The sequence below is a fragment of the Solanum stenotomum genome, chromosome 10 (assembly GCF_019186545.1).
Source record: "Solanum stenotomum isolate F172 chromosome 10, ASM1918654v1, whole genome shotgun sequence".
NCBI classification, from domain to species: Eukaryota; Viridiplantae; Streptophyta; class Magnoliopsida; order Solanales; family Solanaceae; genus Solanum; species Solanum stenotomum.
Window position 1 is genome coordinate 46,505,981 of NC_064291.1, and position 13,339 is coordinate 46,519,319.

Consider the following 13,339-nt stretch of genomic DNA (forward strand, 5'->3'; position numbering starts at 1 on the left):
TGCGTAATTAATTTTTTGAGACAAGTTAAAGAATAAATTTATGACTTTTTCCTAAAGTAAGAGCACATAGGTAACAACCATTCAAACCAGCTGTAAGTTCTAACGATTTATTTTGTTGAATCTTCACCAAATAATCCAACTGATTTAAAATATAAATAATTACTAATGTAATGGTATATATACTGCATAATCATAATAAAAAGTTTATGATCAAATAAATAAGCAAATTTGAGTTTTAAGTGTACTGTAAAACAAATAAACAGAGTCTATGTTCAAATACAACATTATCCAAACTATACCTTCACATTCTTTTTTATTTTCCAAACTTCAATAACTACACCTTCACATTCTTTTTTATTTTTCAAACTTCAATAACTATTTGACATAAAACTAGTACAAAGTAATTAGCTAGTGTTTGATTATAATTTTTTAAATATTTTTAACAAGTTATTTTTGGATGAAGTTTGTATACCAGTTCTGAATTTTTCCTTTAGCTTATTGTTCCTGATTTAATAGAAAGTAAATTCTCTCCAATAAAAGCGAAGCCAGGATTTAAAGATTTGAGGTGTACCAATAAACTTAAAATAGAAACAAAGAAATAAGGCTCTAACTAGATTCAAACCCTGCTTTCACGAGTGATTTTTCTGGCTTGTAACAGCAACACAAAGACACTCCTATGCAGCTATGATTCTCTTGGGTACACTTTTAATTATATCCTAATTTTTACTATTTTTTCAAGATTAATATACATATATACATATTTTTTTTCCCGAAGTTAATGGGTCCAAGTGCACCCCACATATAAATATGAGTCTGCCTCTGCTTTCAGGTACTAGCCTGTTTGGTCAATATTTTTTTAAAAAAAGAAAAAGGTGAGGTATTTGATCTAATTTTTTGAGAAAATAAGTGTTTTGGTAAGTAGTAGCAACTGTTTCTCAAAAGCTAAAAAGATAGTTTTTCTCTGCAAATATCTTTTTTAAAAAAAAAAAAAAAAACACTTCTCAAGAAGATATACTTAACAATACTTTTAAAAAACTCAGTCAAATGTTGATTAATGCTTAAAAGTATTTTTTAAATTTATTGGTTAAACAAAAACGATTTTTCATCAAAAAATTTTTTTTTCTTAAAAACACTTTTAGAAACATCACTTTCTAAGGGACCAAACAAACTATTTGTCAGTCCGATTTATTGTCCACTTGGAGTTCTAACCTCTATTCTAATTTCTACTATCAATATATCTATGGAATCTCTCTCTATATATATCTATATATTTTAGGTGAATATTAATTAAAAACCAATATATATTAAGGATGATTACCAATGAAAATACAACTAGATTTTCTTTCCATTGATAGAAAATGCATTCAAGATGAAATAATGTCTGGCCCCAATCAATTAATGTTCAACAACTATTCTTTGTTCAATTTATGTGGTGGAATTTAAATTTTGAGAGTTGATTTTTTAATATTTTATTTTATTTTCACGTCAGTTTTAGGGTGATATTAATTACACTTTTAATAAGATTATGTAATAGATCGTCGTAATAGTTTAAGTGCGTGGCTAATTTTTTGAGACCAGTTAAAGAATAAATTTATGCCTTTTTTCTAAAGTAAGAGCACATAGGTAACAACCATCAAACCAACTGTAAGTTCTAACGATTTATTTTGTTGAATCTTCACCAAATAATCCAACTGATTTAAAAATATAAATAAATACTAATGTAATGGCATGGAATGGTATATATATTGCATAATCATAACAAAAAGTTTATGATCGAATAAATAAGCAAGTTTGAGTTTTAAGTGTACTGTAAAACAAATAAAAAGAGTCTATGTTCAAATATAACATTATCCAAACTACACCTTCACATTCTTTTTTATTTTTCAACCTCTATTCTAATTTCTACTATCGATATATATATATATATATATATTAGGTGAATATTAATTAAAAACCAATTGATATTAAGGATGATTACCAGCGAAAATATAGTTGGATTTTCTTTCCATGGATAGAATGCAATCGGAGTAGAATCGCTTTTCCTTACTAGGTTTAGGAATCCGTAATTCTTCAGCAAGACGAGATTACCCCGGATCAAAAGAAAGATTCTTATCGAGAGACAGATCACAGCAAAAATGACTTATGAGGATAGATGGAACAATGCATTCAAGAGGAATTAATGTCTGGCCCCAATCAATTAATATTCAACAACTATTCTCTCTTCAATTTATGTGACGGAATTCAAATTTCGAGAGTTGATTTTTTGATATTTTATTTTATTTCCACGTAAGTTTTAGGGTGATATTAATTACACTTTTAATATGAATATGTAATAGATCGTCATGATAGTTTAAGTGTGTAGCTAATTTTTTCAGACAAGTTAAAGAATAAATTTATGCCTTTTTCCTAAAGTAAGAGCACATAGGTAACAACCATCAAACCAGCTGTAAGTTCTAACGATTTCTTTTGTTGAATCTTCACCAAATAATCCTATTGATTTAAAATATAAATAATTACTAATGTAATGTGCATGGAATAGTATATATACTGCATAATCATAACAAAAAGTTTATGATCAAATAAATAAGCAAGTTTGAGTTTTAAGTGTACAGTAAAACAAATAAAAAGATTCTATGTTCAAATACAACATTATCCAAACTACACCTTCACGTTCTTTTTTATTTTTCAAACTTCAATAACTATTTGACATAAAGCTAGTACAAAGTAATAAGCTAGCATTTATTTATAATTTTTTAAATATTTTTAACAAGTTATTTTTAGATGAAGTTTGTATACCGGTTCTGAATTTCTCCTTTAGCTTATTGTTCCTGATTTAATAGAAAGTAAATCCTCTCCAACAAAAGCGAACAAATTATTTGTCATTCCGATTTATTGTCCACTTGGAGATCTAACCTCTATTATCATTTCTACTATCGATATATCTATGGAATCTCTATATATATATCTATATATTTTAGGTGAATATTAATTAAAAACCAGTATATATTAGGGATGATTACCAGCTAAAATATAGCTAGATTTTCTTTCCATTGATAGAAAATGCATTCAAGAGGAAATAATGTCTGGCCCCAATCAATTAATGTTCAACAACTATTCTTTGTTCAATTTATGTGATGGAATTTAAATTTTGAGAGTTGATTTTTTAATATTTTATTTTATTTCCACGTCAGTTTTAAGGTGATATTAATTACACTTTTAATAAGAATATGTAATAGATCGTCATAATAGTTTAAGTTCGTAGCTAATTTTTTGAGACAAGTTAAAGAATAAATTTATGCCTTTTTCCTAAAGTAAGAGCACATAGGTAACAACCATTCAAACCAGCTGTAAGTTCTAGCGATTTATTTTGTTGAATCTTCACCAAATAATCCAACTGATTTAAAATATAAATAATTACTAATGTAATGGCATGGAACGGTATATATATTGCATAATCATAACAAAAAGCTTATGATCAAATAAATAAGCAAGTTTGAGTTTTAATTGTACAGTAAAACAAATAAAAAGAGCCTATGTTCAAATACTACATTATCCAAACTACACCTTCACATTCTTTTTAATTTTTCAATCTTTAATAACTATTCTCCGTAAAGCTAGTACAAAGTGATTAGCTAGCGTTTGATTATAATTTTTAAAATATGTTTAACAAGTTACTTTAAGAGGAAGTTTGTATACCGGTTCTGAATTTCTCCTTTAGCTTATTGTTCCTGATTTAATAGAAAGTAAATCCTCTCCAACAAAAGCGAAACCAGGATTTAAGGATTTGAGGTGTACCAATAAACTTAAAATAAAAACAAAGAAATAAGGCTCTAACTGGATTCAAACCTTGCTCTCACGGGTGGTTCTTCTGGCTTGTAATAGCGACACGAAGACACTCCTATGCAACTATGCTTCTCACGGGTGCACTATTAATTATATCTTAATTTTTACTACTTTTTCAAGATTAATATACATATATATACATATAATTTTTTTTCGAAGTTAATGGGTGCACGTGCACCCCACATGTAAATATGTGTCTGCCTCTGCTCTCAGGTACTAGCCTGTTTGGCCAATACTTTTTTTTTTTTAAAAAGTGTGAGGTATTTGGTATGTAGTAGCAACTGTTCCTTAAAAGCTAAAAAGATAGTTTTTCTCTGATAATATCTTCTTCTTTTTTCAAAAACACTTTTGAAGAAGATATACTTAACAATACTTTTAAAAAACTCAGTCAAATGTTGATTAATACTTAAAAGTATTTTTTAAATTTATTGGTTAAACAAAAACGATTTTTCATCAAAAATATTTTTTTTTTCAAAAAACACTTTTAGAAACATCACTTTCTAAGGGATCAAACAAACTATTTGTCACTCTGATTTGTTGTCCACTTGGAGATCTAACCTCTATTTTAATTTCTACTATCGATATATCTATGGAATCTCTCTCTCTCTCTCTCTCTCTCTCTATATATATATATATATATATATATATATATATATATATATATATATATATATATATTAGGTGAGTATTAATTAAAACCAATTGGTATTAGGGATGATTACCAGCGAAAATATAGCTGAATTTTCTTTCCATGGATAGAAAATGCATTCAAGAAGAAATAAGGTCTGTCCCCAATCATATAATGTTCAACAATTATTTTCTGTTCAATTTAAGTAACGGAATTCAATTTTCGAGAGTTGATTTTTTTAATTATGAATTTATATATGAAATTTTTTAAAAGTAAAACTTATATATTTGAAAATTGTTGTTAATAACTTTAATTTACAATAATAAAAATATAAAAATGATATATTAAAAAATATGATAATTTTTTTATTGGAAATGAGAGAATAATTTTCTTTTTCCTTGTGATCTTTTGTTGCATTTATACCTTGTAATTGATTTAATTAATCTTCCGTTGTTGTTGATTCTTGCATTTAAGTTTCTCTCTTGAATGCAATTTATCAATGGAACGAATTTATTTATTTTTCCAATTAAAAGAAGAATCTAGCTATAGTAGGCGAGAGAAGGTAATGCATTTCATGACTAAATTTGAAATTAAAATTAAATTATATTTGATTGAAGATATAAATTTATTCCATACTAAACCTATATCTTCAAAACAAAATTGTAACTTCCCGTATCCGAAACAGACCAAAATGCAGATTTTGAGATGTTGCAGGTGCAACTTACGGTCGCCATCCACGGACCGTAGGTTAGACCACGGCCCGTGCTGGTGGTCCGTGGTTCACCACTGCAACCCCTCCCCAACCCAGCTCAGAAAATCGGCTAAGTCTCGACCCACTGACAGACCCACGGTTCATAGGTCAGACCACGGTCTGTGGTCTGTGTCCATGGATCAAGACTCCTTTACCCAGACTCTGACACGAACTACGATTGACCAGCACGGACCGTCGTACGATCTACGGTCCGTAGTTCCGACCGTAGGTGAGGGTCAGCAGCCAGTTAGATGAAAATTGTTGAGTGGGTCAACTTCAGATGGTCATAACTTTTAGCACAAAAGGAATTATATGTTCCATGACCTATGATATGATAGATAATTGAATCCTGTTTCCAACGCCACCGAGTTTACTAAAATCCAACCTCCGAGTAAAAAGTTATGCTCGTTTTAGTGAAGCCCTGTCGGGTAGACTTGACCGACGACCCCAACCTACGGACCGTCGATTGACCTACGGCCCGTAGGTCCAGTCCGTCAGTCACTCTGACAACAATTAGGTTAGGGGTCTTTTGGTCTTTTTCTATTTCGTTGGACCCCTAAGATACGTCGTTTAGACCCTAAATTATGAGGTTTTAGTCAGTTTAAGCCTAGAAATATAACTAGAACCTAAGTCAAATCATTAATCAAAACTTAGAAAATTAGAAGCAAGAGAGGAGAAAAAGGTCAAGAACCCTAGTTCAAGAACGCAACAAGGTTCCATCAGTTTCAACCCTGAAATTGAAAGATTTCTCCGTGAAATTTGTCACCAGGTATGTGGGATTTCACTAGTGGGTTCCTTTCATCCATTAGGTCCCTAGAATTCAGTCAGATTCTTGATTCCATGATTATGAACAGACCTACGGTTTCTAGAATTTCAACATATCATCATGAATTAGTTATTTAAATGTTCCAAATTACATTATCATGTTTGTACTCAGTTTATTGCATGAATTTCAAAACCCTAGTTATGTATTTCTTTAGTTCTTGAATTACACATGCTAGGTCAGATATTTAAGTTATTCAGATATACATGTTCCTGTTTTGAGTGTCATATTTATCAGTATATTTCAGCATAAACCCTATTTTGAGTTATAAATCTTGAGAAACTTTTCTTTTGACAACACTTGAGTTTTAAACTGAGTTTTTGAGAAAGTTAAGATGAGTTTGGAGAAAGAGCTTCTAAAACATGATTAGTATGACAATTGAGTAGGTCATCAATGTATGAACAGTATGGTATCTAGATATACCATCAATGTTTATGCAATATGACTTCCCAAATCATCAATGATCATAGTATAATATGATTTTGAATTGTTTTCTAAGAAGGAGTTTTCAAGTATGAGTATCTACATGTCAGTATTTTGAGCTATCCAGTATTTACAAAAATTCAGTCATAACCAGTTAACCACTTAATTCATTAGGAGTAGCATAATACCGAGTTGGACTAGGGTTCCGCGTACCCACATAGTCCCAGAACTACGAGCCACGTAGGTGTAAGTCCCCTCTGTGGGCAACATCAGTTTAGTGATCACGTCAGCATGTCTTTATACCTCTGGCAGGGTATATTGGGTCCTTTCGATGGGGCGTATACATCGGACTCCACATTTAGCTCATGTGGTTTTATTGTCTGTTATTAATAGCTCCCAAAGTTCAGTCAAACTCTATTGCATTAACCATATTTTAGTACAGTCAGTATTCAGTCTCAACATGTTATAAATTTGGTCATTGCATCAATTAGCTCAGTATTCGGTATTTTCAGTATCTATATCATGTTCAAATTATATCATTGCTTATTTGCTTTGTTCAGTTATATATTTATTTAAGCTTTACTCTATCCTGCATGCTTAGTACCTTTCAAGTACTGACGCATACGTGCGCTACATCTTCTCGTGATGTAGGTTCAGGTTCTCAGCATCCAGATCACGCTTAGATCGGTTCCCGATCTCCAGTTCAGCAGAATCAGTGGTGAGTCCTCATTCTTCGAGGACTAGTGACATGTTTATCTTTATCGCTTTTAGTCCTTTAGTTTCAGTTTTGCTAGACTTAGCTGGGGCTTGTACATTTCTAGTCAGTTAGAGGCTATTTTCAGACATAGTTTGATTCAGCTTAGTATTGAGTTAATATCTTCTTTGTATTAAACTCATCAATTTTCATATATCTCAGTTATGGTATATGGGTATTCCCCATCTTTTCATTTTATTTATGATTTAGCTTCTGCATCAACTTATTATCTTTAGTATGCTCATGATCATGCCAGCAGGGTTAGCTTGGGATCACTTGTGGTCCTAGGTCCCGTGTCCGCATCTCGGGGGTAGCTCGGGGGTGACAAAAATACTCCCTCCGTCCTTTTTTATATGCCATCTTTTTACTTTGCACTTGCATTAAGAAATGATGTAACTTTACCCTTCTACCCTTATTTAATTTTTTTGGAACTCAAGTTTTCAATCAATGAATATGAATTAATTTATTTTGATTAATTAATTTAACCAATGAACATGAATTATTTACTTAGTTTTTCTAAGTTGGTCAAATGTAACTCACAAGGCTAAAAAAGGAACAATATGATATTTTATGCATTGATTTTATGAAATGACAAATATTATGGATCAACTATTCATAAAAAATGATGACATATAAAAAGAGACGGAGGAAGTATAATTTTAATCTCAACATAGTCCGCAAATCGAACTCTTAAATCTCTAGGTCAGGTATAATAAAATCAGCATGGTATGGACTATAATATCCTTCATTGGGGTCAGAAATAATGTGATGATCTTTTCTTATTGCTTCTATGCACTTTTATGTTTGGCTTTTGTGGCCTTTATTTCCCTTGTCCGTGACATATTGCAAGTATTTTTAATTCTTTTTTAGTAAAATTTAATTGGTAAATTTTATTGTCTAGTTTTAGAAAATAGTTTTGATAAAAAATTTAAAATTTATAAAAGTATAATTTTTAGGCCAAAAAATAATAGTCGAGTTCTTTTTAAAATCTTAAAACTTATCCCAAAGTTTTGTATTTTATAAAAAAAAATCAATCTATTTATGACCAACTTATTCTATCTACCATTCCTCCTCATTAAACACATTCCTAATCTAATTTATTTACATGCTAGCCATTAAAAAATTGTCCGTACAATATTTACATGCCAGCCATTAAAAAACTGTCCGTACAATATGCAATTATTATTTTTATTATTATTATTATTTTATTTTCTTTTTTTTTACCAGTTGAATCTTTGTAATTTCACTAAGTAGGCGTTTGGACATGCGATACTATATCACGATATGGTATCGTGTGATGAAATCAGCGTTTGGACATGCGATTTTACGCTGATTTCATCTCATGATTCCATATCATGAGAGNTTTGTACCAAACTTATGAGTATTTTTTATATAGTTTTTAGAACACATGGGAATAAATCATATTTTATATTTTCTTTTGAATAAGGTGAAATATGTTTCAAAATATTATGGCGAAACTTCTAAACTTCAATCCAAACTTCACTCACATTTAATTTTTTCAAAAATATTTAAAAATGTATGATCAAAGGCTGGCTAAATTTTTCAAAGTCAATAAAGTTTATTTGAACTTGTGGATCAATATTTCCCACTAGAGAGAGTGAGTAATAACTCCAAGATAAGATCTACAATTATCACCAACGTGTTACACGTTTTGTGCTACATATACCTTCACCATTTTGTGTATAAATAAAGTTGCAACTCTTAACAAAAAATCACTCATCACAACACAATGTCTTCTTCTAGTACTACTACTCTTCCATTATGCACCAACAAATTCCTCTCTTCTTCCTTCACCACCAACAACTCATCTTTCTTATCAAAACCCTCTCAACTTTTCCTCCACGGAAGGCGTAATCAAAGTTTCAAGGTTTCATGCAACGCCAACAATAATGTTGGCGAGCATGACAAAAACCTTGACGCTATTGATAGGCGAAATGTTCTTTTAGGGTTAGGAGGTCTTTATGGTGCTGCTAATCTTGCACCATTAGCCTCTGCTTCTCCTATACCACCTCCTGATCTAAAATCTTGTGGTGTTGCCCATGTAAAAGAAGGTGTTGATGTGTCATACAGTTGTTGCCCTCCTGTACCCGATGATATCGATAGCGTTCCGTACTACAAGTTCCCTCCTATGACTAAACTCCGCATCCGCCCCCCTGCTCATGCGGCGGATGAGGAGTATGTAGCCAAGTATCAATTGGCTACGAGTCGAATGAGGGAACTTGATAAAGACTCTTTTGACCCTCTTGGGTTTAAACAACAAGCTAATATTCATTGTGCTTATTGTAACGGTGCTTATAAAGTTGGTGGTAAAGAGTTGCAAGTTCATTTCTCGTGGCTTTTCTTTCCGTTTCATAGATGGTACTTGTACTTCTACGAAAGAATTTTGGGATCACTTATTAATGATCCAACTTTTGCTTTACCATATTGGAATTGGGATCATCCAAAAGGTATGCGTATACCTCCCATGTTTGATCGTGAGGGGTCATCTCTTTACGATGATAAACGTAACCAAAACCATCGCAATGGAACTATTATTGATCTTGGTCATTTTGGTAAGGAAGTTGACACACCTCAGCTCCAGATAATGACTAATAATTTAACACTAATGTACCGTCAAATGGTGACTAATGCTCCTTGTCCGTCCCAATTCTTCGGTGCTGCTTACCCTCTGGGGGCTGAACCAAGTCCGGGAATGGGTACTATTGAGAACATCCCTCATACTCCGGTTCACATCTGGACCGGTGACAAACCTCGACAAAAAAACGGTGAAAACATGGGTAATTTCTATTCAGCCGGTTTAGACCCGATTTTTTACTGTCACCATGCAAATGTGGACCGGATGTGGGATGAATGGAAATTAATTGGCGGGAAAAGAAGGGATCTATCAAATAAAGATTGGTTGAACTCAGAATTCTTTTTCTACGATGAAAATCGCAACCCTTACCGTGTGAAAGTCCGTGATTGTTTGGACAGTAAAAAAATGGGATTCAGTTACGCTCCAATGCCAACTCCATGGCGTAATTTTAAACCAATCAGAAAAACTACAACAGGAAAAGTGAATACAGCGTCAATTGCACCAGTCACCAAGGTGTTCCCACTGGCCAAGCTGGACCGTGCGATTTCGTTCTCTATCACCAGACCAGCTTCGTCAAGGACTACGCAGGAGAAAAATGAGCAAGAGGAGATACTGACATTCAAAAAGATAGCCTATGATGATACTCAGTATGTAAGGTTCGATGTGTTCCTGAACGTTGACAAGACTGTGAATGCGGATGAGCTTGATAAGGCGGAGTTTGCGGGGAGTTATACTAGCTTGCCGCATGTTCATGGAAATAATACTAATCATGCTACGAGTGTTACTTTCACGCTGGCGATAACAGAACTGTTGGAGGACATTGGATTGGAAGATGAAGATACTATTGCGGTAACTTTGGTTCCAAAAGTTGGTGGTGAAGGTGTATCCATTGAAAGTGTGGAGATCAAGCTTGAGGATTGTTAAGTCCTCATGAGTTGGTGGCTATGGTACCGAATTTTATGTTTAATTAGTATTAATGTGTGTGTTTGATTATGTTTCGGTTAAAATGTATCAGCTGATTACTAGCCTTGCCAGTTGTTAATGCTATGTATGAAATAAATAAATAAATGGTTGTCTTCTATTTAATTTTATGTCAATTCTCATTTTAATTAACAGTTAAAATTTTATAGAAAAACTATCTTATAACACAAATATTACTACTACTTCACAACTGATTAATAATTTCCTATTTCTTTAGATTTCAAATCAGATATATGAATATCAAGTATTAGATACATTTTAAAATACAAATGCACAAGAAGAGACAGCGAGATAGGACTTTTGAAATTGAGTAATGCAACAAAATTGGGGTAGCACTGATCTGTTCTACTTTCTGAGTTCTTGAGACTGCTTCCCATTTTGGTCTTGATTCTGCATCATGTATTAATTAGTCAAATATTCACCTAGTTTTAAAATAAGTGGATTTCTTACTTTTCTTTTCACCTTAAAAATTATAGTAGTTTTCAGAGTTTTAAGAAGAAATCGATATTATTCTTTTAAAGTTAAGAGCCTGTTTGGATTAGGTTTTGACTAATCGCTTAAAGTTAAAAGTCATAAATTAAAAATTTTAATTTATGATTTATTTTTATTTGATTGAAAAATAAGTGTCTACAAACACTTTTTATTCTACTCAAACCTATTTAAAATTATTTTAGTTTAAAAATATTTAAAATAAATCAATTCAAACAGATTCTTACTCTTGTTTATAAGATCAACAACCATTATTTTAATTTTCTTTGATTACACGTAAATTAGTAAAAATACTCCTTATTTATTTTTAAAAATAAGTAATTTCTTTGTTAAAAAATATGACTAATCCAAAAATACCACTTATTTTGAAAGGAACCTTTCTACCAATATCTCTAAGGCCTCTCCAGCTACCCCATTTTTCAAGTGGATCCCATGCATCAAGTTTTTGCAGAGATATTCCTATTGTAGGCTAAATTTTCATTTTTATTTCTCTAATTAGTAATTTATAGTTTTATTTACTCTTTTTTTTAATGAAACTTTATGAACTAAAATATCTTTTAACTTCTCCTTGGTCGGATTATAATATCTATTCCGCAAGATATGAGTTAAAAAACTTTATTTTATCCGATCGAAATTAGAGAAATAAGATTTATAAAAATTGAGGTGGTCCTAAATGTCCTATGTTATCTAAACTCAAATAACATTTTTTTTCATCAATCATGTATTTATTATGGAATATCCAGCTAATTTTGTATTTTTTTCTCAAGTACTGATCCAATTATTTTATTTAAATATACAATTAACAAGGGTATCGCCAATTATTTTAGTTTTCTCTATAATTTTGCATCACCTCTATATTTAATTTAAGGAAAAATTACAAGAATATACTATTTAAGAACTTAATTAACAATATATGTATATACTTCTTTTTATTTACAAAGTTAGGTTTTTAATTACAAACATGACAAAACATTTAATTTTATTTTTTTTCAATTTATATATTATATTTTTTGATTTATTTTTTTTTTGAGGGGATTATGTGCTAAATTTATGGGATTGATAATTATTGTTTACTTTTTAGTTTCCAACCATAATTAAATTCTTTATATTATTTTTTTTTGCCTATATATTGAATTTTTGATTTTTTTAAAAATACATCACTATCCGGTTTATTTTCTTTTTTTGGTGGGTTATGTGCTAAATTTATGGAATTGATAATTATTGTTTACTTTTTGGCTTTTCAATCATAATTATACTCTTTTATATTATTATTTTTTTGCTCATATATTGATTTTTCTCTCTCTTAATTTTTTATTCAATCAAATCAAATCATTAATTGTAGCCTTCTCTCACCTCTTTAATATTGTTTTCATACAAAAATCGTTTTCCTTTATTATGACCAAATTAATTATTTTTTTTCTGAAATTTTGAAAGTTATCTACGTTATTTTTTTGACAAAATATATTAATTTGTTATGGTATGACTTAAATAACCATAAGAATCTAGAAAGTTTAATAAAGAAATTAAAAACTTGCATATTATATAGATTTCGTATAACTTTGATGTTAAGTCTTACATAATATTATAAAAAGCACAGTTTTCATTGATTAAAATTTACAATTATTTCATAATCATTTACGTATATAAATTTGTGCATAAAAAGACAAGTTAATATAAAAAACATGCGAACAAGAATGTTATATCATTCAATACACCAATAATACGATTCATTTTATCATAAACCTAAAAGTTTCAACTGCATAATGTTTTAAGTAAAAAGAAAGAAAAAACACTACTATTAAACCTGATGCGCAAATTTGGGGCAAGTCTTCTTGTAATGCCTGGTGTACCACGCAGGGGCGAATTTACGTTGAACCATGGGGGTTCATTTGAACCCCCTTCGTCGAAAAATTACACTATATATATAAAGATTAAAATATTAATTTACGTGTATATATATACTATTGAACCCCCTGAACATATACCAAAGGCGTAGCTCAGTGGCGTTGGGGGTTCAGGAATTTGCTCTTGCACGCGAGTTCGCGTGTTCG

The 13,339-nt window shown here is 30.9% G+C and overlaps 1 protein-coding gene across 1 annotated transcript; it reads left to right on the forward strand.

Moving 5' to 3' along the window:
- The first annotated feature begins 8,972 nt into the window (after nucleotides 1-8,972).
- Nucleotides 8,973-10,894, forward strand: LOC125841588 (catechol oxidase B, chloroplastic-like). Its single transcript, XM_049520739.1, has one exon. It carries the CDS (start codon nucleotides 8,973-8,975, stop codon nucleotides 10,740-10,742), a length of 1,770 nt encoding a protein of 589 aa, XP_049376696.1. The 3' UTR covers nucleotides 10,743-10,894.
- The last annotated feature ends 2,445 nt before the right edge of the window (nucleotides 10,895-13,339 follow it).

Coding starts and splice junctions, on each gene's coding strand:
- LOC125841588 (XM_049520739.1), top strand. CDS start 8,973: ATGTCTTCTTCTAGTACTACTACTCTTCCATTATGCACCAACAAATTC.